Source organism: Micromys minutus, assembly GCF_963924665.1.
Source record: "Micromys minutus genome assembly, chromosome: 10".
Lineage (NCBI taxonomy): Eukaryota > Metazoa > Chordata > Mammalia > Rodentia > Muridae > Micromys > Micromys minutus.
The window spans coordinates 33,299,867-33,326,536 of NC_137979.1; the positions used below are offsets into that span (position 1 = coordinate 33,299,867).

General features: G+C 45.7%; 1 protein-coding gene across 3 annotated transcripts; it reads left to right on the plus strand.

Annotated features, from left to right (window-relative positions):
• Positions 1 to 5,372: 5,372 nt before the first annotated feature.
• LIG3 (DNA ligase 3) lies at positions 5,373 to 26,623 on the plus strand. 3 transcript variants are annotated; one of them, XM_080924556.1, is made up of 21 exons: positions 5,373 to 5,447; positions 7,234 to 7,278; positions 7,476 to 8,032; positions 9,998 to 10,141; positions 12,385 to 12,585; positions 13,276 to 13,427; positions 14,054 to 14,220; positions 14,348 to 14,425; positions 14,676 to 14,844; positions 16,175 to 16,330; positions 17,994 to 18,125; positions 18,621 to 18,700; positions 19,466 to 19,553; positions 19,796 to 19,873; positions 20,053 to 20,176; positions 20,886 to 21,028; positions 21,334 to 21,408; positions 21,739 to 21,885; positions 22,708 to 22,915; positions 23,438 to 23,559; positions 24,493 to 26,623. In XM_080924556.1, exons 3-21 carry the CDS (start codon positions 7,483 to 7,485, stop codon positions 24,724 to 24,726), a joined length of 3,048 nt encoding a protein of 1,015 aa, XP_080780682.1. In that variant the 5' UTR covers positions 5,373 to 5,447; positions 7,234 to 7,278; positions 7,476 to 7,482; the 3' UTR covers positions 24,727 to 26,623. The 3 variants fall into 3 exon arrangements, with proteins under 3 accessions (XP_080780682.1, XP_080780684.1, XP_080780683.1); XM_080924558.1 differs by having other exon boundaries at positions 12,388 to 12,585; XM_080924557.1 differs by having other exon boundaries at positions 5,380 to 5,447; positions 7,479 to 8,032.
• Positions 26,624 to 26,670: the final 47 nt, after the last annotated feature.

A 26,670-nucleotide genomic window follows, 5' to 3' on the forward strand; every position in this document is an offset into this window, starting at 1 on the left:
TTTCCCTTCTCCACCTCAAGACTGCAAGAACTTGGCTGAGACAACAAAAACAAAAAAAAAAAAAAAAAAAGAGAGAGAGATTTAAGATTCCCAAGGCACTACAGATCCTCTAGGGCAGCAGTTCTCAGCCTTCATGTTGTGATCCCTTACTACAGTCGCTTAAACTCTGGTAACCTCCCGCAACCATTAAATAATTTTGTTGCTACTTACTTATATTATTGTTATGAATTGTAATATAAATATCTGATGTGCTTATCTGATATTTGATACCCAAAAGGGTCACGCCCCACAGGTTAGGAACCCTCTGCTCTACAGCCCATGAGGCGGCTGCTTCTTCCTCTCTCACTTTTACTAGTGAAGCTGCCCCCTTTCTCACATACGTCATTACTATTGGCTGCCAGTCATCTCCTGCCTTCTCTATAGAGCAGCCAAAGTTGACAGAGATCTTGTTAATACCCAAGTCAGATCATACCTTGTCCCTGTACAGTACTATCCATCAGCTTTCCACCTCAGCTGGAATAAAAACCAGACCTTTTATAATGGTGTGCAAGGCCCACAGGATGTCTCCTTGCTGACTTCATTTGCTGCTCTTCTCAATCTTGAGCTACTCTGGCCACAGGGTTCTCCTTACTGCTCCCCCAGCAGATCTTTGATGCTCTATCTTAGATATCTGCAAGTGACACTTCCATCCCTTTGAGTCTTATTTCAGCTGTCACTTGGTTGGTGAGACCTTGACATCTACTAAAACCTGCAACCCTCCTTCCAGTGCCCCCATGCTTCGGATCTCGTCTTTTTCTCCACAATATCCATCTTACAGCCTACATTTTTTGTTTTTTGTTACCCACATTAACCTGTTAACTCCACGAGGGTAAGGGGATTTTGTCTGACACAAGACAGGTAGAAGGAAGGTAACAACCAGAAGATGAGGAGGAATGCTGTAAAATGCTGTTTTCTTGCTGTCTTTTTGGGTTTTACTGCTGTGAACAGACACCATGACCAAGGCAACTCATATAAGGACAATATTTAATTGGCGCTGGCTTACAGGTTCAGTCCAGTATCATCAAGGCAGGAACATGGCAGCATCCAGGCAGGCATAGTACAGGAGGAGCTGAGAGTTCTACATCTTCATCTGAAGGCTGCTAGCAGAATACTGATTCCCAGGCAGCTAGGACAAGGGTATTAAAGCCCACAACCACAAGGCCACACCTCCCAAGTACAACTCCCTGGGCCAAGCATATACAAACCATCACATTTGCCATGGGATGACCACCCAGGAACTCTCTGGTGCTATAGTGAACCAAAGATCAGTCAACATGGGGGGCTGGAGGAATGGCTCAGTCATTAACACTGACTGCTCTTCCAGAGGTCCTGAGTTCAATTCCCAGCAACCACATGGTGGCTCATTACCATCTGTAATGGGATCTGATGTCCTCTTCTGGTGTGTCTGAAGACAGATACAGTGTACTCATATAAATAAATGCCTTGATGATACTAGACTGAACTTCTGAACCTGTAAATATAAATAAATATAAATAAAATAAGTAACTCTTTAAAAAAAAAAGATCAGTCAACACTCCAATAGGCAGCACTAATGAAACTACTATGTGGATTATTAACAAAGTCAGAGAGGACATGAACATAGACAGGGATGTGTTGGGAGTTCCTAGGAGGAATGGAAGGGAGAGGTGGGGGTGCATATAATCAAGATGCATGCTTACATGTATGAAATTGTCAAAGAAAAATTTAAATCCTTTTATTTTTTTTTTAAGGTAAAAAATCACCATGGCACATACCTTTAATCCCAGTACTTGAGAGGCAGAGGCAGGAGAATCTCTGAGTTTGAGGCCAACCTGGTCTAGAAAGCATGTTCCAGGACAGCAGGGCTACACAGAGAAACTCTGTCTCAAAACAGTAACAAAGACATAAACAAAAAGATAGAAAATCACTGAAGACTAATATCAGCCTCTAGCCTACACATACATATTCGTGGGTGAGCAAATACACCCACATAAACATACAGCTACTCACAAAATAATAAAGAAATCTTTATGCTTGTGCAAAGACTCAAGCCTATCAAAATGTCAGTTCTTCCCAACTTGATCTTGAATTAGTACAATCTCAGTCAAAATTCCAGCAATTCATTTTGTGGCTATCAGATTTAGATGATTCCAGCGTTTACATAAAAAAGCAAGAGACCCACTACAGCCAACATGACCACTAATGGAAAAGAACACAGCTACAGGACCTACACTAGCTGATGCCAAGGCTCACTCTAAAGCTACAGCAGCCAACATGGTGGTATTAAAAAAAGTACAAATATTATCACTGGCAGGAATAAGGAGCCCAAAGGTAGATCTTCACATAATCAAATGTCTCTGAAAGGATCAAAAACCAAAGACAAATACTGTATGTATTTTCTCCTGTATGTGAAACCTAGATTTAAAATTGTGAATACATTCACATATATGTGTTTGTAGGTCATGACACTGGAAACAGGATTAGGAGGGGAAGAGATCTTAATGGTGGTGGGAAGTAGGGTAATGGAATGCCTGTACTAGGAAGGCAGAAATGGACAGGGAGGAGCCATCCAGCTGGAGGTGGAGTAAGCTCATAAAGAACAGTGGGCACAGGTAAGAGAACAGTGTAATCTACACCATGATAAATCCATTATTATGTACACCAACTTGAAAGGTTAATTAATTACTGAAACAAGATCTCATGATGAAGCCCTCCCAGGCCTGGATAAAAACCAGACTGTCCTCCAACTCAGAGATCTGCTTGCTTCTGCTTCTCAGTGAAAGAAAGGCATGTGCCACCATGCCCTGCTTAAAAAGATTAAGCAAAAAACAAAAGGAGCAAAAGCAATAAAGAGACAAGCAATCCTTCAAGAATTGGTCTTGAATAACCCAGAATCCACGTGGGAAGAGAGAAAGGGGCAGGTAGGATGTGGGTAACCAACCTTATATTCTTTACAAGAAGCAGTTCAGTGGATCATAGAGCTAAATAAAAAGTACAAAACTTCCCCATTTCACCAAGGCAACTGAGGCCCAGAGATGAAACTATATGACGTTTACACAAAATCCACACCTGATGTTGCTATTCCAAAGTCCTAGTTTCTTCACCAAACTTTATCTCCCCTTGATGGATCAATCCTTACTTTTATTAACAAATACAAGCTTGGCATGGGTGGACACACCTTAATCTTCACTATTATAGGCTGGGGTGGGGGGTGCTGCACTGGAGATAAGCCTACACAGCTAAGTGAGCCTGTCCTTCCCCGAAAAGAGGAAAACCACTGCATTTAGATTTATGCTAAATGAAAGTTCAGTACTCTTACACACACATACACACACACACACACACAAATGCAATTGCCAGCTTTTATACCTGGTTATGTTTCACAGCAAGGGGAGCATAGTCAGAGGTCATTATGGGTACCATGTAGTTTTAATCAAGCAAACCAAATATTTAGGGCCTGAGTCTTTTTTGTAAACTTCCATCACTGACAAAGACATGATGACCTTCCTTCTAAGGTGTTTAACACTCTTTATTAACCATTCATTTCATTAGCTCAGGAATTTCATTCATTTAGAAGTAGATACTGGCAGAATGGTGGTATCAGATGCCTTTGATCCCAGCACTTGGAAGGCACAGGTAGGTGGATCTCTGAGTTGGAGGCCAGCCTGGTCTACAAAGTTGAGTTCCAGGACAGCCAGGGCTACACAGTGAAAGCCTTTGAGAAACCCTGTCTAGAGGTGGAAGGCTTTTAACCCACTGCTCCTCACCATGGGCTTTCTGTCTGTGGAGTTCTGAAGTGGAGAAATAACTGGGAGTCAAGCATGAAGCCTCATCATTTCTGATGCCCTATTTCAAAAAAAAGTAAAATTAAACAAGACGAGTGACATAAAATACCTTTTATTTAACCCAGCATATTAAAAATTATGCCAACAAATAGCTGGAGAATATGCACTATTATTATTAATGGGGTATTTTACACTCTAGGAAAGGGTTGGTTTCTTGTCAGTGTACAGTGTTCACTTACAGCATCTCTCACTTCAGATTGCTCACATTTCCAGTGCTCCGCAACCACATATATAGTTCGTGATAAAAGGGCTGGCCAGCACAGGGATAGGGGAAAGTCGATTGGGTTAAGATTCTCCAGTCAAGGGCTGAAGAGATGGCTAAGTGGTTAAGAGCACTGACTGCTCTTCCAGAGGTCCTGAGTTCAAATCCCAGCAACTACATGGTGGCTCACAACCATCTGTAATGGGATCTGATGCTCTCTTCTGGTGCGTCTGAAGACACCTACATTGTACTCAGAGACATTAAATAAATAAATCGTTCAAAAAAAATTCTCCAGTCAAAATGTTCACATTTTCTCAACTGGAGCCCTTGAACCTCCTAAGGCCTTCTGATTGCCAAACCCAGGTTTATCCTGCTGCAAGTTAAGAGAAGGCAAAGAGCCTTCACCTCATTTCAAACACTGGAATCTAACTGGCCTCAGTTCGGCAAACACTCAGCCCCTCAGCTCTCACTCTCCAGACCTGTGGAAGACCTGTCTATCGGCACTCTCTCCAGTCATTTTTTTATCAACAAATAACTGAGTATCTCACACCGGTAATTTTACAATGTAAATGATTTCAAACATACACCTTTCTCCCTATATAAAGGCCACTTTGATATAGACAACAGCCTTTTAGTGGATAGCCTTGTCTTAAGTCTCTCCCCTGACCAGTTTCAACTATAGTAAACTATTCCCTAGACCCCCTCATAGCATTCTTTTCCCTATGGAATAAAGGATAAACTCTACCTCACAAATAGAACTTCGCTCCCCGACCTGCTCTTAATTTACCTAACAAAACCCAATCGTTTGCCCTTCCTAGACTGAACAAGGTCACTTACCTCCAAGCCTGGATATTTTTAATTTTGTACAAACAGCCATCTCAAACTCACAAAACTGACCTGAGATTTAAAAGCGATAGTACACTAAATGACTTATGATCGGGGCCACTGTTCCTGTCTCTCCTTCACACTTCCTAAGTACCTTTTAAATTAAAGTAGTGCCGTGGACAGGAACAGAAAACACAGGTCGAGCTTTCCTGGAATCACTGCAATTATTTTTCAGTTACTACCTTCAATATCTAACAATCTCAGAAACTCTAGGACGTTCAGGTCCGCAAAGCCCCAAGCCGCCACTCGAACCCCACAAATACTCAGTTCTAGGCTTCCGGAACAGAACAGCGACACACGTGGCGACCGGAGGGGGCGGGGTCCGAAGGCGCAAGTCGGTTACTGCGCCTGCGCACTGTCTCGGACTCAAGGACCCGTATTTAAAGAGACAGGCGGTCTAGTCATCGTGCGAGGCCCGTGGCCTTGTGGGCTCCTGGCCGGGCTCCTGGCCTGGTGGTCTGTGCAGAGCGTCAGAGCCAGGGCAGCCGAGAAGACAGGTGAGGGGCGGCGCGGCGGGTCTCTGTGCGCCGTGTGGGGAGGGCCGGGGCCGAGAGCGGCGTGGCTGGAGTGGCCGTGGCTCCTCCCCCGCCCGCCGCTCAGCCTGGGGGCACACCCTCCGTGACGTGGCGGCCCCCCGGGAGCCCACGGGAGGCCCGTGGCCCCCGGGACCCCATGCGGGCACTTGGAAGGGCGGGAGGCTGCGGGCGACGGAGTGGGCATCCTCAGGGGGTCCGAGCCGGGCCGCCGCCGGTCCCTCCCCGGCCTCCCGCGCAACCTGTGGGCAGAGCGGAGTGCTGCTTGCCCTTCGGGGTCCGGGGGTTCCAGAGCCTCCCCGCGCCGGTCTCCCCCTGTAGTTAATTGTCGTATCCCGGGCTGGGTGATACGACACCCTACCCATCCTAATCTGCGGAAAGTTGAATTCCTACTCGCCCCTGTGTGTGTGTGTGTGTGTGTGTGTGTGTGTGTGTGTGTGTGTGTGTGTGTGGTGTGGTGTGTGTGTGTGTGTGTGTGTGTGTGTGTGGTGTGTGTGTGTGTGTGTGTGTGTGTGTGTGTGTCCGTCCGTCCGTCCGTCCCACCAAGTCTGCCAGTTGTGGGCCTCCCCTCCCCCAAGTCGAACATCGTCAAATACACAAGATTGGTATACATCCTCCGGCCTGCCCTCGTAAAATTGTAGTTTTCCTAAGCAACCCGTGAAGTCGTTCTAATCTTTGGGGGCTTTTTGTTTTCCTTTTGAGACGGTCTTGGCTACATACTCCTAGCTAGACAGAAATGTGCCAAGTATAGCTTCGAACGCATACCAATCTTATCTTTGCTTTCTGAGTGATGGGATTACAGGCAAGAGCCACAATAACTAGCTCTTAGTCCCTTGTTTGTTTTTTGGTTTGTTTTTGTTTTGTTTTTAAATAAAACTGGGGCGGGGTGTGAGTAGCACACGCCTTTAATCGCTGCACTGCGAACACTAGTTTGTTTAACACAGTGACTTCCAGGACAGCCAGGGGCTACATAGAAGGATCCTGTCTCAAAAAAACAAAAAAATAAATAAATAGAAAATACACTGAAGTCATGCTTGGCAGCTCACACCTATAATCCCAGCCCTGGAGGTGAAAGGCCAGCCACTAGGGTCCGGCCTTGTTGGAGAAAACCAAGTCACCTGGTATCTGCCCCACCTTACCGCCCCCCTGGAGATGGTAGGCTTGACCTCCAACTCCCTCAATAGTATGCCTGCTGTGTTGTTGTTCTCTCTGGCACTACAGCGATTGAAGCCAGCTTCTAAGCAGAGTGGGGGCTCAAAGTAGTTTCCAGTAAATTGGAAATTAAAACTGTAAAGCCAATTAAATAATTATAAATATAAGAAAGGCTAAGAATATTCATTTTCCACTTGAATTGATTCATCACTTGCTTAGATTCTTAGAGTCCAGTGTTATTTCAACCTTCCCTGATTCAGGTTGCTGAATGAAGTGAGGGAACTGCTGATTCTGTTTCTAAGGACTTTACTCTTAGAACTACTTCAATTAGGTACCACTGTGAGCTGCATTTTCCAGATGAAATGAGAGCAGAGAGGTAAAGTAACTGAACCAAGGTCACACCGCTGATAAACAGTTAAGGTTTTGAACTCAGGCAGTCAATCTGACTATAGACTCTGATCAGTTACCTCTCAAAGGGGGCCTTCCTCTGAAATCCCAAAACTGTTATAGTGGCCTAACTGTGGTCTGAAAGTGGCTCATGTGTTATATTTCACAGGGAAACTTCATAAACATAATGTCTTTTTTCTTGTGTTTTAAGATGGAGCTTCAGGGTGTTCGTAATAGTTAAAGGCCACCATCTGTTGTGAGTACCTTTACAGGCTCTACAGTGTTGATATTGCATGCCACTTTGGAAACTGGTTTTTCCTGTATTGGAACTCTGGGTGGTAAATATTTAATGCACTTGGGAGTGCTTGGTTAATCACGTGCTCTGTATGAGATTCTAGCTATTGAGAAATTGTAAGCCTGGATTCTTCATGTCTGTCTGTTTCCATCCTTAAGCAGCTATATGACTCTGGCTTTCAAGACCTTCTTCCGGAGAAACCTTTGTGCCCTTGGTAGAAAAGAACTGTGCCTGTTCCCAGAACAGGATCACAGGCCTGCCATAAGACAGTTCAGCCAGTGGTCAGAAACAAATCTCCTTTGTGGGTGCTGCCTCCTCCAGAGGAGAAAGCCTGCCCTATCTTTCCAGAGAGGTCATCTTAGACCACGTGCCACCCACCTTATTTTCTGGCCAGGGTCGCATGTGGGACTCTGTACTGGTCCCTGTGCGATGGCGGAACAGCGGTTCTGTGTGGACTATGCCAAGCGGAGCACAGCTGGCTGCAAAAAATGCAAAGAGAAGATTGTAAAGGGCGTATGCCGCATTGGCAAAGTGGTCCCCAACCCCTTCTCAGAGTCTGGGGGCGACATGAAAGAATGGTACCACATTAAGTGCATGTTTGAGAAACTGGAGCGGGCGCGGGCCACCACAAAGAAAATTGAAGACCTCACAGAGCTGGAAGGCTGGGAAGAGCTGGAAGATAATGAAAAGGAACAGATAAGCCAGCACATTGCAGGTGAGGGGAGAACCTGCTCTCTCAGCTTGTGGTGCTGATAGGACAGGGCTCCAAGAGACTGGAGTCTAGGAGATTTCTTTCCTTGGACATAATTTCAAATTTACAGAATATTTAGAGGGATAAAAACACGCTCTCTACACAGATTTCCCTCTTGATAACAGTCAGTTTGCTTTATCATTTCTGTTTCTGTGTATCAGGGTTGGTTTTTATTGAGCCATTCAGAGAAAGTTGTATCACCAGGTCCCATATGTATCCCAGGGCGTATCTGGAAAATAGGATCTTTTCTTCCAAGAGCATAGTTTGCCTTTAGCCTCAGTAAACTCAATCTATATACTATTCTGCCAGTTGACTGAAGGCTATAATTTAGTAGTACATTTTCCTTCATTGCAGGGTTCAGGACTAGGATCAGACAGGGTATTACATTTAATTGTCATGTCTCTTTGGTTTGGCAGCATTTCCAGAGGTTTTTTGTTTTGTTTTGTTTTGTTTTGTTTTGTTTTTTTGAGATGTGTTCTTGCTATGCCATATAGCTTGGGCTGGCCTCAAACTTGGAACAATCTTTCTGTCTTGTCTCCTCAGGACTAAGATTACAGGCTTGTGTTACCAAGCCTGGTACTCCATGGTCTTTCTTTTAGATATTGATATTTTTAAAGAATATACGCTACCACCAACCTTTTAGCTGTCACCTTTAGCTTTATGAACTAGTAGATTACTACTTTTTTCCAGAGACTTACAGTTCAATATTATACTCAGTTTGGTACTTAATTGTCCCATATTTGGCCAGCTTACTTTAGGCTGGCTTCTATATTCTTGTTTACTTGTGCGCTCTCTCTCTCTCTCTCTCTCTCTCTCTCTCTCTCTCATTGGCACACTTGCTTCTCTACCACCACCTCCTTCTCTCCAGACTTTTAAGTTTGACTTACACTCTTAGTCTTTTCTGGATCAGCCTCTCAAGTCTGAAATTGCACATTTTCCAACTACTCCTGGCACATCCTTTTCCTTGAGAATTTTAGCTAGGTGAGGTGGTAGTATGAGCCTGCAATCTTAGATCTTCAGGAGGAAATACAAGGCTAGCAAGACCCTTTCTGAAAAACAGTAGTACTTATGCATTAGGCGTGAGAGGATGCTCTTGACCTTCTTCTGTGTGTACTTCCCTAGCCTTGGAGGACTAGGAGTCTCGATTCCCATTAATGGAAAACAATTTTAGAAACTAAAATCTAGATGCTATGTTTCTCATCATCATAGCATATATTTGATTCTAAGTTCTTGGAACAGACAACTAGAAAGATAAGCATGCACATATACACAGTCACAAACATATATATATATACATATATCTACACATACATGCATGCTCACTTTTATATGCATATTTGAGGACTCTCAGACTCTGTAATAGATGTAAAGGCTGTGGCTCTAAAGACGGGCCTTTGTACTGATTTGTATCTCAGTAGGAAGGAAGTTCAGTGAGCACTCAGATTTTTTTTTTTTTAAGACTTATTCATTTTATTTGTATGAACTCATTGTAGCTGTCTTCAGACACACCAGAAGAGGGCATCAGATCCTATTACAGATGGTTGTGAGCCACCATGTGGTTGTTGGGATTTGAACTCAGGACCTCTGGAAGAGAGGCCAGCACTCTTAACCGCTGAGCCATCTCTCCAGCCCAATCACTCAGATTTCTCTACCTGTGCCAGACAGACATGCTCTGCTTACTCCATTTTACTTTGTTTATATTTTGGGGCTGTTCCACAGAGGTAGCTCCAAGTTTTATCTATCAGAATGTGATCACTGGGGCTGGAGTGATGGCTCAGCAGTTAAGAACAAAGGTGGCTTTTCTAGAGAGACTGGGTTCAATTCCTAGCACCCCAATGGCAGCTCATAACCATCTGTAATTCTAATCCCAAAGGATTCAACACCCAGTCTTTGTCTAAAGGGAACTTTTGTTCTTTATGGATCCTGTAGACCTGTCTTCTAAGGCAGCTGCCACACCTAAGAAGAAAGCTGCTGTCCAGGCTAAGCTGACAACCACTGGCCAGGTGACATCTCCAGTGAAAGGTGCTTCGTTTACTACCAGTACCAATCCCCGGAAATTTTCTGGCTTTTCAGGTAAGCTGTGTTAAGGTGACTTTTCCTGTCAAGGCCCTCTATTTGGTGCCTAAGTCTCTGGCTCAGTGAAAATACTGCTTTACCGAGTGTCCATAACTGGCTTCTGTGTGGGTAGTCCAGCCGTGGCTAACTCTCAGTGTTCCACTTGGATAGTGTTTCTTTGTGTACTTTAGTCTCTGTTATAGCTGGAACATGTTGGTTTATCAAGACTTCTTCTACTTAAAGTTATTACCTGGGTCAAAAAGCTTTTTTCTAACCTGTTCCTCTTGTATTTTTAAATGACAGAATTCTGAGAAATTGTCTCTCCAAACTCGCCTGAACTGAGGCTAGGTCATGCATAAAATGTTTTCCTTTGATTTCTCTTGATATTCTTTGTTTATACTTTCCTAAAGTTGAGCTGTGTGAGCTTAGAGCAAAGGAAGCTCTGAAGGAAGGGTGTTGTTTTGTTGGGAGACAGTAGGGCCCAATGATAAAGCAAGAGGACTTGGGATTTAATGGGCTCTGGATTCCGATTCCATCTCCTATTTCTTGCTTAAGTCTTGGCAAGATAAACAGTAATTTGTTATCATGCACACCCATAAGTAAGTTGTTTGTGTTGTATAACAAACTACTCTTTGTGAACATGGAATCAGTGAATCATTTCAAGAACCTATGCAGCATATAGGACTTAAGAGGGTCTTTTATTGGCTATAGGTAAGAGAAAGCATTGGCCTAGGGGCTTTGTTCTTCACTTAACCTGAGGAGGTGCTTTTCCCGTAACTCTCATGCTCATTCTGTGAATGGTCTTTAGTTTAGGTTGCCAGTGGAGCTAGTATTGATGTCTTTTTGTCCCAGTAGTGTGTTATTTACCCTTTATTGTTTGAGATAAACAATTCTTATGGCTGGCTCAATTGACAAAAATAACAAAATGAAACCTTTGGACTTGAGTAATCTGGAGATTCAAAGAAACCTAGATGTGAAGTCAGGGGAATTGAAGTTTGGTCCGTGCTTGACAGCTTGGTGCTTTGAGCAAGTCTTCACTTGTTTCAGTGTTTACAACTTTGTCACTGAATCAAGACATTAGTCCTGTCAGAGGACAATGGGAGATAAAGTTACAGAAGTGATGCCTGGTTCTGTAGGAGTTTTATCATACACACATGCATACATGCACAGTTTGTTTTGTTTAAGAGACAGTCTTGGGCTAGGGAGATGGCTCACTCATTAAAGGCTATTCCCAGCCCAAAAATATAAGAGAGAGAGGGTCTTCTTGTCCAGCCTGTTCTGAAATTAAGATCCTCCTGTCTCTGCTTCCTGGGTGTTGGAAGTACAGGCATGTGCTGCCATCTCTGGCAGATTTTATTATTTGGGAACTCCAGTTTGTGCTTGGTAGTGGAATAGTGACAGGGATGCAGAAGAGTGCAGGTGACACTAAAGATGGCACAGCCCTGGAAGGACCTTGATCTTGTGTGTGGAGTTTAGAAGAGCTGAGGAGAACAGGGTGTTCTCTTTCGTGAACCTGGCTAAATACCAGTGCTCTGGGAAGATCTCCACCACAGATCAGATTCCAGGTCAGAGATGATAACAGATTTACAATTTACAAACCCAAGCAAGAAGCCATAGTCAATAGCTCCATGACACAACAACACTGTCTTGCTCTTGACAATGGTCACAAAGAGGTGAGAACCCTGAGGGTCCTCTCAGATAAACAGGTGCCTTCTACTTTGATAGTAAGAAAAGATGAGCTGGGATACACTGAACCCTGACTTTTCTGCTGGCATCCCTATCTTCAGAGGGATGGTGGGTGGTTTTGAAAGCAGTCTGCTCTCCAGCCTTGGTCTCATCAGTAAGGGGACAGTGAATGCTGTAACCCACCAGGTTTGCAATTGCGCCGACAGTCCACAATGGCAGTCATTTCAGTTTTACAGGTCCTTTGGCTTCTTCTGTCTTGCTCATCCCAGCCTTTGAGAAATTAGAATGACGAGGCTTGTGGCATGAAAGCAGCCTTTGTTTCTTTGTGAGGTACTCATAAACAAAGGTGCTTCTCAGTGCAATCTTCCTGCAGTGGTATTTGTGCCGATTACATATATCTGTACCTGATACATGGATCCAGTACATCTACCTCCAGTGACTCTTTGAGGGGCTTGAATGAAATGACATGTAAGCTCCCAGCAAAATTTTAGTGTTCTTCCTTCCTTTTGTGCTCCCCACCCCCCCCCCCAAAAAAAAAAAGAAAATTGAATCATCTGTGTTACTTCTCTCTTCAGCAGCCAAACCCAACAACTCTGAGCAAGCACCCTCAAGCCCTGCTCCTAGGACAAGTCTGTCTGCAAGTAAATGTGACCCTAAGCACAAAGATTGTCTACTACGAGAATTCCGGAAACTGTGCGCCATGGTGGCTGAAAATCCTAGCTATAACACCAAGACCCAGATCATCCATGACTTCTTGCAGAAAGGCTCCACAGGAGGTAGGACTGTGCATATACTGAGCATGCTTTTCCTCTGAAGAGCTCAGAGTCATGGCCAGCTTGATGGGCAGAAGACACTGGTATCGTGAAATTCTTGATAATCTTGAAATGGGACCTCATAGCTGGAGTTATCACCAGATCCTGCATGTTACATGGCCAATTCTGCTTGGGTGCTTGGCCATTTTCTTCCTCTGCCCTTATTTTGTCCCCAGGAGGCAGAAGAGTCCATCACATTTGACCAATAGACAAATGGCCCCCTATCATATGTGATAACGCAAACCACATGCCCAGTGTAGTATAGAATCTCCTGGCTCTGTATCTTTCATGGATCTATCATGTTGTCATTCAGTATCTTTTAATGTCATCACAACATGAAAGTTGGAGCTTTGCCCATTGGGAGACTATGGAGTAAAGGTGAGACATACACACGCAGAGTGCTATGGGAAGCCGTCTCTGCTTTTGTTCCCTCTCTCCTTCCTCCTCCTGTTGTTGTTATTGTTGTTGTTATTTAGATAGAGCCTCACTGTATAGCCTCAGCTCTCCTAGTACTTACCATGTAGACCAGGCTAGCCTTGAACTCACAGAGATCTGTATTCAGGTTTCTGTCTCCTGAGTGCTGGGATAGAAGGTTTGTAGCACCACACCTGACATCTCCATTTTTTAATGGGAGTTCCTTTCCTCTGTTTTCAGATGGCTTCCGCGGTGATGTGTACCTAACAGTGAAGCTGTTGCTGCCTGGTGTCATCAAGAGTGTTTACAACTTAAATGATAAGCAGATTGTGAAACTGTTTAGCCGAATTTTTAACTGCAACCCAGATGATATGGCCCGGGACCTAGAACAGGTCAGAGGCGGGTGTAGGGAGGTCATAACCTAGATGGGACTGTGCCAGGATAGCCTTCCCATAGCCACTTTAAAAATACCTGAGTACATACTGGTTTAGGAAATTGAATCTTAGTGAAGAAGACTCCATTAGGCTGGGGAAGCCGAGTGTGAAGATACAGCTGTTCCTTTCCTAAGTGGTATCTGAAAACATACCACTGCCAGGCCACAAAGGCCTTATCTGAAAAGTCAGGGCTTAAGACTTCCTTTGTCTGTTCTGGGACCGTGCTGGGCTTTATTTGCTTGCATGCTTGCTTTCCCCTTCATTCTTTAGACTTTCCATTTATCTTTGGTTTGTTCATGACTCTAGCCTTGGTGCCATGGAAGGTTTTTATCCAAGCATTAAATATGGACTAACCATGTCTTTTGGTTCAGATTCTTCAACGGGAGCCAGATTGGCTTGGTCTTAGATTAGTGCTGTCTCTGCTCGCTAAAGCAAGTGGGTGGCCTCATGTGGATAGATGGGCCCCTTCTAAGAACTGGCTGAGAGAGAGTTCCCAAGAATTAGGGACAGACACTGTGCTGGAACTCTTGACTTGGCATTTGTCCCTGGGATTGCAGCAGTGGCATTTTGGTTTTTGGAGACAGGGGGACGTGTCAGAGACGATCAGAGTCTTCTTTGAGCAGAGCAAGTCTTTTCCCCCAGCTGCCAAAAGCCTCCTCACCATCCAGGAAGTGGATGCATTCCTCCTGCACCTCTCCAAGCTCACCAAAGAGGACGAGCAGCAACAGGCCCTGCAGGACATTGCCTCCAGGTGAGGGGTGCCCCCATTAAAACTAGACCCCATAGGGATGGGCTAGGGAAGTGCACTACTTTGGGAAGGGAGGTTTGGGGGATCAAAGTTCTTGAGAGATGAAGCTGAGTATGGCTTACCTCTTTAGGTGTACGGCCAATGACCTTAAGTGCATTATCCGGCTGATCAAACACGATCTGAAGATGAACTCAGGTGCAAAACATGTGTAAGTGCCACAGCCACTCTCACAAAGCAGAAAGTTTTTTAAAAAAAAGTGTTTTAAATAAATTTTGTGTTGGGGTATATTCAAAGCTATTTGTGACTCCATGTGCCTACTGTGTAGGTTAGTAACATCTTCAAGTTAAAGGATAGAACAAGGCTACTTCCCCAGCATCTCTCCTGTCTGACAGACTGCTACCCTGAGCCATAGTGTCAGATGTAGAGGTTTGTTTCCTTGCTCTTGTTCTCCTTGGCAGGTTAGATGCCCTTGATCCCAATGCTTATGAAGCCTTCAAAGCATCACGCAACCTGCAGGATGTGGTGGAGCGCGTCCTTCACAATGAGCAGGAAGTGGAGAAGGACCCAGGCCGGCGACGGACTCTGAGTGTCCAGGCCTCACTGATGACGCCTGTGCAGCCCATGCTGGTGAGGAACACTGCCTTGTCCCGATCATCCATGTCTCTATGTTGCTGGCATCTGATGGGGTGAAAGGCAAGAGCTCTCGTAGGTTGCCAGGGAAGAGTGGAGATGAGCAGAGCGGTGCTAGGCCATGAAGTGAAGATTCAAGAGAGGGTAGGCGATCTAGTACAGCCTGAGTCTGGCCTCTTGCACTTTACTGTCCCTGTGAGAGTGGCATGTGGGACCAAGTGGTATAGCATCACACTTGAAGACAGGGCTGTGACCTCCTGTAGGGTAAATCAGAGCTGGCAACAGAGCAAGGCTTCCTGTGACAGGGAAACGAAGCTGTAGAGTACAGCCTCTCTCCAGTACATAACTGGATTTCTGCATCTTTAGTGAGGATGGCTGTCCCTACTGGTTCTATGTGTTGCAGATTCAACATCTGGTGCTCTGCCACTTGCTAGAAGTCTCCTTGGGCTTTCCAGGGATATGCAGAGAACTTTTTTTTTTTCTTATAACACTAAATCCTTGTGTTAGGTTTCTCTGTTTAGACTAGGAAAGAGTTCTCTTGCTACCAGAAAAATAGACTAGCTTGCTAAAATAGTGTGAACTCCATGCCAGGGTCAGAACCTCTTCCCTCACCTAGAATAGGGATTTTTCTGGCTTCTGTGGAGTTCTTCCTAGAGTCCTTTTCCACAGCTTTGTCTGAAGAATGGTGTGGGTTACATGCTTAGTGCTTTAACACACAGGCTTTGGGTGAGGGCTTAGATACACATCCGAGACTGGCTGCCTGACCTTAAGTACGTGGATAACCTTCAGTTTTCCTATTCAGCACTTATCCTCTAAAGGATCATATCAAAGATGAAATGACATTGTTTTGTGGCCTGTCAAGAACCACCAAAATGGTAGTTACTGTTTGGGTCTGGCTACTGCCAGTATGTGAGTGGGTAGAGGCCTGGGTGTCCTGTTGTCTCTGGTTCCAGTCACCCTGCCAGCCCTGCTGTCACTGGCCCTCTCCACTCTTAGCTCTACTATCACACTGAGATAGCAAGTATGTTTCAGAAGAATTTTATTCTAGAATGGATAACATTTGTCTTTCAGAATGCAAACTGTTAAACCAACTTTGATGAGTTTTTTTGTTTTTTATATTTGAGACAATTTTGCTATGTAGCTCAGGATATCAGCTGATGATTTTATTATTAGAATACAACATTGTCCAGCCCTTTGCAATACATCACCCCTTCAGCAGGCTGTCCTGAGTCAGTTCCAGAGCCCACTTCTGTCCTGACGATCCCAGCCCTAGGCCCTGCTGAGGAGCCCCTGTTGAAGGGCTCTAACCAGCCTTTTCCATCCCAAGGCTGAGGCCTGCAAGTCCATCGAGTATGCAATGAAGAAGTGTCCCAATGGCATGTTCTCTGAGATCAAGTACGATGGTGAGCGAGTCCAGGTGCATAAGAAGGGGGACCACTTCAGCTACTTCAGCCGCAGTCTCAAGCCTGTCCTACCTCACAAGGTAATACTCTTTCTGCTAGGACGTCTCCTCCCTGTCTCTAAAAACTGCTGGACCACAACTGCAGGGCCTTTCTAGGGTGTTTCACAGAAGGATATTAGTTTTCTCTGTAAATGAATGGAGGGAATTTATTCCTGCACTCTTCTAGTAATAAAAGGCTGCTTAGCTGAGACAGCCAATGAGTCGAAATGTGGGTTAGTCTGGTAGGAAAGAGCTCCTTGAGACAATGCAGTGCAAATAGCTCAGTGAAAATCTTGGGTGTGTTTTTGTCTCCTGTGCTCCTTCTGGGCTAGAGTAGGGATCTTGTACAAAGAAATTATTGGATTGGATTATCATTCATTAGTTTGCTCAACAAGCATTTCTCAAATGCTGTGCAGTGTGGTAGCTAGTAGACGTACAAGCAATAGATACAAATTCTGACCTTCATGGAGCTTAGAGTTTGATAAGTGCACAGTATTATGGGGCTGTCTGAGGTCCTGATCCCTGCCCTGCTTGGACCTGATGGGAATTAAGAGCCTCATTCCTCAGCCCTTCTCAGCTTCCAGTTCTATGAGGTCTGTGGAGGAGAAACAGCTGAGATATCTGGCTCCAGTAGCTTGTAAGCAAATGGAACTCCTAGCTTTGCTGTCCCCTGTGTCCCTAGTTCTGACTCAGGTTCTCAGAGTCTGTACATTGGGGAATGTATTGTGTGGTCCAGTAGAGACATGGTGGCTGGGCCATTTGTTTTATGGGTTGAGCAAGAGAGCTGAGCAGTAGTCCTACATGGCCCTTTAAGTGAAGCTCTTGTTCCAGGTGTGCTAGAAACAGATCAGGAACTGCTGTGATAAGGATGGTGTTAGACAGTCCCTCTCGTGACCCAGGAACATTTGAACACAGCTTTCCAGAATACTGTGGATTGAATCAGGGCTTACACAGGCTAGTCAAGGGCTGTATACTAAACTATGTCATCAGTCCGTGTCTGTTGGTTCTTGAAGGGCTGGGTTAGGGATGGAAGGGAGTAAGGATGGTCAGTCAGGTCTTTCCTCATCCCGTTCCACACCTTAGGCAGTGGCTCAGCTGCTCTTAGCAGAGGAATTGACAGGCTCTCTTGACCCCACTGCTGGTACCCTTTGTCAGGAAATGCCTGGAATAGTAATGGAACTTCTCTCACTGGGTAACAGAAATTAGGGCTCTAGCTGTTAGGAAAACCCCATCTCAGTGTTTATCACTGAGGACAGCAGGAGCTTCAGAGCTTCCACTTAGGGAAGAGCCTGCTCTCATTCCTGCTCTTCCCAGGTCTTTATTTGTCTGCCCTGCAACCCATCTGCTTCCCCATCCCAGTCCTCAGCCTGATAACACTAATCCTCTGCAATGGACACTATTCCCCACCTGCCTATCTTCCCATATTTGTCCAACTCCAAGTCCTTCCTGATAGACTCACTGTTTCCTCCTTTTCCTCCCAGCCTTCTGTATAGCCCACAGAAAATGACTTAGTGGGCTGACCATTTTCTGGATCTAGACAGGTAATAAAGCAGATAGCCTGGTACTCTTTGGAGGACTGACACAACCTAGCTGTTCATTGCTTGGACTTCAAGGTTCTCTGCTGTTTTGCCTGAGCCTTGATCACTGGCTTAGTTTTAGGTCTTATTGCCAAGTCTTCTTGCTAAAGCTGCCTTTCTCCTTCTAGGTAGCCCACTTTAAGGACTATATTCCCAAAGCTTTTCCTGGGGGTCAAAGCATGATCTTGGACTCCGAGGTGCTCCTGATTGATAACAACACAGGCAAACCACTACCCTTTGGGACTCTGGGCGTGCACAAGGTATACACTAAGAGTCCTGTGTGCAAAAAATGTGCTGTCAGTCCAACAAAGGGGTGAAGAAGAGATACTAGAACCAACCTGAGTTGGTTTCTGTTGAGCATGTGTTCTTTCATCACTGTAACAAAATACCAAAGGTAACCATTCTATAAAGGAGAAAGGTTTTGTATCTGGAGAATACAGGGACCCATAGTGTTAGCTCACTAAGCATGTGGCAGAGCGAAGTCATTTACATCATGAGCTGAGAAGCATGGAGAGAGGAAGGGGCCAGTCCCACAATCCCTTTAGGAGCTAATAAGTCCTTCCCCTACTTCACTACTCTGGGAAACAAGCCTTTTAACATTTGGGCCTTTGAGAAACACTTGGTATCTAAAGATTAGTGAGCACCATCTACAGAGTGCTCTGTGGTCCTCCAGGATTGAGCATCATGGGCCTGTAAAGTAGACTACTGCCCCTGATTCCTGCCCTCATGTAGCCCCTGCCTCATTTTCTCCACAGAAAGCTGCTTTCCAGGATGCTAATGTCTGCCTGTTTGTTTTTGATTGCATCTACTTTAATGATGTCAGCTTGATGGACAGGTGAGTTAACTAGTACTTTGACATGTTTGGGGGGGGGGTTCATTTTTTGCAGTATTGGGCATGAAATCCAGGGCCTTGCTTGTATTAAACATATAGTCAACCATTGGATTTTACTCCCTGGCTACCATCTTTAAACCAAGATTCTTATCTTCACTGGGAATTTATCTGGATTGGGCTTGTAGAGGCTTCAGTTAGAAAAGAGATGGGGATAGGGTTAACATTTTTGCATTTTATCTATGGGCTTATAAGTAATGCCATGGGTGAAACATCCAGGGGGAATTGGCCATCTAGAGTGAGCCACATCCAAAATCTTGGATCTACACAGCTGATACTTGTCCTTTATGTACTTAGGATTCTTCCTAATCCTGTTTCTATAGCTACACCTGTGGTTATGAGTGTAGAAAGACTTAATGGGGTAGGGTCCCGAGGCCTGTGCCAGTCTGGGGACTAGGGATAGCACAAGAGTGTAACATTGTTCAAGTGGGACAGAACATATAGTCTGGGCTGGAAGCTGGTCTTCTCTTGGCTCAGTAGAGTAGGAGGCACAGCTATGATCTGGCTGTGGACTACAGCTTATAAATGTTTGTCACTAATGTTGATGGAGTCCTTGCAACCCTTGACAGCACCACTGTTCATATAGAAGCTTGGATCTATAGCTGTTCCTCTCCTGAAGCAACAGTTCTATCACTGGGCACTGTCCTGTGTCACAGTTCCTGCTAGGAGTGGGAGGGAGGCTCTTTTCCTCAGCTTTGCTGTTTCCCTTAGGCCTCTCTGTGAGAGACGGAAGTTTCTTCATGACAACATGGTTGAAATCCGTAACCGGATCATGTTCTCAGAAATGAAACAAGTCACAGTAAGTGAAGTTCCTACCCTAGGAAGGGATCTAAAACAGAGCAGAGAACCCCATGGGGTGTGAGAGGATGAGCCTTAGGTATTCTCTGGTGGGGTGCTGATAAGTTGGTCGTTGCCTGTGTTGCCTAATTGTCTGCAGCCTTCCTCTCAAAACCACAGCAGCTCCAAGTTAGACACACTAGTGTAAAGAAACAAACAGTCTATTCTTACATGATCCTGCACATTTCTCCTACCGTCCCTCAGAAAGCTTCAGACCTGGCCGACATGATAAACCGGGTGATCCGAGAGGGCTTGGAAGGGTTGGTGCTAAAGGATGTGAAGGTAAAAAATAGCAGCTATACCCGTCTTCTCCTGCTGGAGGTGACAGAAGCGCTGGTGGGAGAGAGGGAGAGCTATGAAGTCTTTCTCACTCTACTGGGGCAGGCTGGTCCTGGGTCAGAAAATGGTTTTGTATCTATGGAGTTTCTATCATTTGTGATCTATTTATTGTGTCCCCTCAGGGTACATATGAGCCTGGGAAGCGGCACTGGCTGAAAGTTAAGAAAGATTATCTGAATGAGGGGGCCATGGCTGATACAGCTGATCTGGTGGTTCTTGGAGCCTTCTATGGGCAAGGGAGCAAAGGTTAGTGGTGCTTGGTCCCTGTGTGGTTCTATCAGAAGACACACACATTGGCCTTCCTGCAGGCTTGATCTGCCAGTTATGGCTTCCTTAGTCCTGGGATCTATGGCCCTGGTCACATCAGACAGAGACATTGGGGAGCTTCAGTCTTGCACACAGAAGTTGAGTAAGAAAAGCAGAGCTCAGTGGGTACAAAGCCTGCCCCAAGCCTTCAGACTTCTATTGGTCACTAGTATCCACTTGGTAAAACGAGAGAACTGACTCCCACAAGTTGTCCTCTTACTTCCACATGCACACATAGCATGTATGAAGACTGTTCAAAAGTACACACTCAGAAAAATAAATAACAAAAATGTTTTAATAAGAAAGGAAAAATAATATATAATTAAAAGAAATTTGGTCAAGAATACTCTCTGCAGTCCTGGCACAAGAAAGCTCAACTATCAGCTGTTTAAAGGCCTAACAGCCTCAGAAAAAATGTTTCCTGACTGGGGAGAAAGATGAGGTCTGAGGAGCATTTAGCCAGTATGTCAGGTTGTGTCTGCTATGTATTGGGTACTGTTCATTTCCCCAGAGCCCAGTAAGTTGAGTGTGATTACTCTAAGACTCCTGATGGTAAGGCCTTCCTTGGCTCATTCGCCAAGCAGTCTATCATGGGCCTGGCAGAGGTGGTTCCTTTGTAGCCCACACTCAATTCATGTCCCCCTCCCAGGCGGAATGATGTCCATCTTCCTCATGGGCTGCTATGACCCTGACAGCCAGAAGTGGTGCACTGTCACAAAATGTGCTGGAGGCCATGATGATGCCACACTTGCCCGCCTGCAGAAAGAGCTAGATATGGTGAAGATCAGCAAGGTGAGGAAGGCACCTGGTTAACCCTGAAACAGGCTGTGTTCTGAGGACCGAGGTCTGAAAGTCCCGTTTTTTAATTCAGATAGGAATTTGCTTCTAGACCATAGGATTAGGTTTTTAAATCTCAGAGAACCTGTTTTATAGAAGATGGGCCACGGCCTCCCTGAAGAAGGAAGATCACTTGGGGTGAGAGGTCATCCTTTTTAGCTAAGTCATTTCACAGTCTTATTGCCAAAGACAGGGTTTAAACCTTGCTCCAGCATAACAGGAGCCCAAAACACCCAAAAACACTATCTTTTCTCCTTTAGGATCCTAGCAAGATACCCAGCTGGCTGAAGATCAACAAGATCTACTATCCTGACTTTATCGTTCCAGACCCAAAGGTATCATCACCTGATGCTCTGTGGTCCCCATCCCAGAAATAGTTTGTAATTCTCCAGTGACATAGGTGCACCTAGCATGGCACTTGGATATTCAGCCAAATGATAGGCTCAGGGCTAACCAGCCAGCCCTGAGGACTTGTCCTTAGTGGAGGGGAAGCAAATCCCTTTCCATTTGTAAAAGAGGCCTGCTCTAGCCCTAGCCCTAGCCCAGGCCCTGCTGCTTCAGCAAACGGGGTATAATAACTGGCACACAGGCCTTCTGGCTGCCAGTGAAAGCCTCTGTGCTCCCACCTGTTTGACAGTTTTATCTGCCCGCTTTATTCCTGACAGAAAGCTGCTGTGTGGGAGATCACAGGGGCAGAGTTCTCTAGATCCGAGGCACACACTGCTGATGGGATCTCCATCCGATTTCCTCGATGCACCCGAATCCGGGACGACAAGGACTGGAAATCTGCCACTAACCTCCCCCAACTCAAGGTGCCAGCTCCTTGGTTTTCTAAGTGTCATCAACCCACTCCTGCTCTTAGAGTGTTGGGCGTTTGACCTGTTCACATGTCATTTGCCTTATTATCTCCATTCCACAGGGACAAAGCAAGGAGAGCAGTTAAGAGTTAAAACTGATACCTCTTCCTCCTAGCTCTTCCTCCTCAGGTCCCCCATAGAGCCTATCTTTCTACAGACAGTTTAGGAGTTGCCTCAGACCACAGTCTACTTTACTAACTAAAAACTGAGGTTAGGGGCTGGAGAGATTGCTCAAGGTTTAGGGGCTGGAGAGATTGCTCAGTGGTTAGCGCTCTGGCTGCTCTTACAGAGGATTCCCGTTTAATTCCCAGCACTCACACTGCAGCTTATAACTGTCTGTAATTTCAGTCCCCAGGGATCCAGTACCTTCTCCTGGCCTCTGTAGGCATTAGACATTTACATGCTCTACAGACAGGCACACACTTTTTTTTTTTTTAAACCGATCCAGGATTTAGGCAGAATATACTATTGCACACCTTTAGAAATCTAGCACTCAGGAGGCAGAGTCAACAGTATCTCTGAGTTCAAAGCCAGCCTGATGTACATGGTGAATTTCAGGCTAAACAGAACTACAGGGTGAGACAACAAAATACCTGGTTCATCTGAGCACCATAAAGGCTGAAACAGAGAGATCTTAAGTTTAGAGCCAGTGAAGAATTAAAAAACTCTTGGCACAGAAAGTAACTTTTACCCAGATTACTTAGGTTCCAGGCAACAGTCATCCCAGACACAGGTCAGGTCAGGGAGTGACGGCACCCAACTTCCCCCACTTCTTAGGAACTGTACCAGCTGTCCAAAGACAAGGCAGACTTCGCTGTGGTGGCTGGAGATGAAGGGAGCTCCACTACTGGAGGCAGCAGTGGTGAGAATGGGGGCACTGCTTCATCGGCTGTGTCCCATAAGGGCCCCAAGGACCCCCCCAGTAAGTCTTCTGCCAGTGCCAAGAAGACCGAACAGAAGCTGAATGATCCCAGTAGCAGAGGTGGTGAGTAAAGGCGCCTGAGGTGATGGGGAGGACTGTGGGTAGGCCAGAGATGGCAGGACACAGGTATACACTCCAACTCTGGCATCCTGTGACTAGGTGTCCGATATAGCAGTGTGTTCCTAGACTGTGACTAGCGAGGGGCCAGAAACTGACCTACCAGACACCTCTTACCTACTCAGCAAACCTAGATGACAGAGGACTCAGGGACAGCCGGTCTGACTGGGGAATGAGCCACCTTGAAGCTAAAGGATCCAGCTAATAGCCTTGTTCCCCTTTCATTCATCATTACAACAGAATTACTTGATCTCTGTGCTCTCCCTGACTTACAGGCTGTTCCCCTTTCCTTATTCCCTCTGTTCTTGGTTCTGTAGTTGAGACAGGGTTTTTCTACACCAGACTGGCCTTTAACTCACTATGTAGTTAAGAATAGCCCTGAACTTGCTGGATTATAGGCATGTCCCAGTACACTGCTAGGGATCAGACCAAGTGCCTTATACATACCTGATCTTTGCTATCCTGCAGGCAACAAACTGATCCCAAAGTCTTCCCCCATGAAACCAGGAGACAAACTGGCTGTGAAGTCTTCTCCAGTCAAAGTGGGAATGAAGAGGAAAGCTGCTGAAGAGACCCCTTGCCCGACAAAGGTGAGGGTAAGAATAGCAGTGCTGGACACAGGCCAGTTTGGTCTCAGGGTGTAGAGATCCAGGTTCCTGATGTGAAAAGCTGTCCTTATTGGTTTGGGGAAGAATTCCTGGAGCCCTTCCCTTCCTGTTCTGGGCAGGTGAGCAGTCCTGCTGCTCTACCCTGTGCTCTTTTGTTGCCTTACAGAGGCGACGGGCCAGCCAGCAAAGAGGAAGGAGAGCTATGCGGACAGGCAGGAGATAGAGCCGGCCTAGCAGGAGAGGCTGCAAGCCCAACCAGCTGCCAGTGTTGTTAATAATTCACATTAAAGAATAAAGCCCACTCTGGCGATGGGGTGCGGCACGTTTGTGTGTCTGTCTCGGAGCAGGTCTACCCAGCAAAGAGGGAGACTGCTATGGTATAGACAACTCCCTTTTGTCAGTCTCTGGTCTGGCAACATCTGTTGAGCACCTGAGATCAGGGACTACTAGCTAGTCTAAGGTACCCTGGGTAGCTTCTGGCCATGATTTACTGATTGCACCCATGCCCAAGCATATGTACAGAGATTGATGTCTCAGGGCCTGCATCCAGTTCTCAGTAGAAACCACTCCCATATCTCTCCCCTCCCTGAAGCCCTTGAACTCATCCACACTGATGAGCAAGACTCCCAGGTCCTCTGACTAGGTAGCTGTACAGAACAAACTGATCTTTCAGGGTATTTTGGTGGCTCTTGAAGAAACGTCCTCTCCCCAAACAGTTTAACTGGATTGTAGATGTTACAGCCCATCACTTCCCCCCTTTTTCTCAAGAGTCAGGAAGAACTGTCAGACCAGGGTCAGTTTGAATGACTGGAGGAGGGGATAGCAACACCCATCTTTTCTCCAGTAAACTATGTGTGTCCTAAGTCCCGCTGCACCCAGGCCATGGCTCACTCTGGATGAACCACTCTGTTGCAGGTGCTGTTGAATGTCTTCACTGGGGTGAGGCTCTACTTGCCACCTTCTACACCAGACTTCAGACAGCTCAAACGTTACTTTGTGGCATATGACGGAGACCTGGTACAGGAATTTGACATGGCCTCAGCCACACATGTGCTGGGTAACCTGGACAAGAACACTGATGCCCAGTTGGTCTCCTCAGAGTGGATTTGGGCATGCATCCGGAAGCGGAGGCTGATAGCTCCCTGCTAGGACTTTGGTCTTCCTCTTTGGGCTGTCCTCTCCTGCCAACTCTACCACCACACGAGGCTCAGCCTGAAGGGTAGGGGCCTCTTTGCCAAGCAGCATACCTTCTGACTCTTCATGGTCTCTTCTGGATCAGAGAGTTAGCTTCTGTGGACACACAAGTTTAACTGGATCTTTCAGATCTGGGTGCTAGCTTTGTCTTTTTTGTCTGAGGTGCTGATAACCAACTTAGACCCTTATTCCTGCTAGGCACAGCACTCTGCCACTGAACTACAGTTTTATAAATAAGCTAGGCATGAAGAAGTCATGGGGATCAGAAGTTCAAGGCTAGCCTGGGGTAAGAATTTAAACAATAAGCATCCTCTCCCCCACTGTTTCCACCTACAATGTTCCTCAGTGACTAAGGAATGAAGGCTGAGCAGAATCTACTTTCTGTGCTCCTCACTTCCATGTGCATCTTAAAAGCTGCATTTAAACTGTTCTCAAACGCTTCTTGTATATGGCAAAACCCTTATTATGCCTGGTCCAAGCCCTCACGTGAAAGAACAAAGTGGTCTCCAATGATTATAGTTTCCAGGTCACTGCTTGGAGGGAGAGGCTGACATCTGCAGGGAAGCAGCCTCCTTGGAGACAGAGGCTCCTTGAAGGTGAATTTGCCTCCTCAAAAATCTGACTACTCTCAGGAGCATGGGTCCATAGCCGGGAAAATCTATACACCCTGCTTGCCAAGGCTGGCTTCTGTGCCATGTGTGGCAAATGTACTTGAAGGGTAAAAAAAACTGTTCTCTGTGTACAGCTGCACACAGGATATTCTGCAGTAGTGGAAGTGTCCTAAACTAGCCTCATCTGATTGTTAACCCTTGAAATGTGCCTAGCATGACTGGGGAAAGCCATAAACATTTCAAGACAACTTCAAACAGTCTCAAGTTACCACTGACATCACACATCATCTAAGTAATCATCAGTTCCTCAAGAGGAATGGGCACAGTCATTGTTGCCGAATCACTGGGCAGCTGCCAATAACCTCAAACACCTTGTTTAAGGCATGCAGCACAGAGCCTGGTAAAGATGTAGTCTAGGAGACAGCCTAGCTTACCTCCTCACTCGTTAAAAACATGAGCTTCCTTGTCTATGCTGTGCCACCTCATGAAGATCATCTCTGTTCTTACTAACTCAGCAGGCTTTTCTCTCCATTTCCTGTGATGGGGCCTCTTAAACACATAAGCCTCTAAGATAGACCTACCACCCCAATGTAACTCCTAAAGTAATATCCCACTGGGCAGTTGCTGACTTGTCTGGTTCTGTCTTTCACCTGTTTAAGATGTAGGTGTAGATGTAGGCAACGTTCAGTCTGGTCTCAAAGCTGCTTTGTGCTTTGAATCTTGCCTTACCATATATTCACTCCAGCTCACTGTCAGGACTTTGTGCATTTCCCTTAAATGAGGTTAATCTGTATGTAGACCTTTGTATCTTTTCCTGTCTTTCCACACAGCCCATCACCTGAAACCTCTCCCAAAACATGCCCTCTGTGGCCTTTGTTACATAGCCAGTTGGTGACAGGCAGTGCTCATTACTGGATGTTCAACAGGCCCAGCAAAAGACAGGGTAGAATCCTTTCATCCATCTTCCCTCCCCTCAGGCACCTGTTCAGGTAGGTGGGTACAGGCCCATGCTTTCTGCAGCCTGTTCTTTAGGCTAGGTCATCCTTTGAGCCACACTTGTTTGCATCCAAAAACTGTCAGTCTTTCAGGGTAACTTGAAAACTGCCTACCTAGCTGTCTTGAAATTACTTTCTACTTAGCTCTTGAAGGCTAAAGTTGGATTGTAAATACTTAACATGGTGCTTCCATTTGCTCTTGAGAATCACACTTATACTTAGCTCCACTTTCAACTGTTCCACAATTTCTCCAATGTACTTGTGATGTTGGGTGAGTACAACAAGGAGCAAAT

Coding starts and splice junctions, on each gene's coding strand:
- LIG3 (XM_080924556.1), top strand. CDS start 7,483: ATGACTCTGGCTTTCAAGACCTTCTTCCGGAGAAACCTTTGTGCCCTT. Junction 18,701..19,465: donor GATGTCAGCTTGATGGACAG/GTGAGTTAACTA, acceptor TGTTTCCCTTAG/GCCTCTCTGTGAGAGACGGA. Junction 21,886..22,707: donor CTAACCTCCCCCAACTCAAG/GTGCCAGCTCCT, acceptor CCCACTTCTTAG/GAACTGTACCAGCTGTCCAA.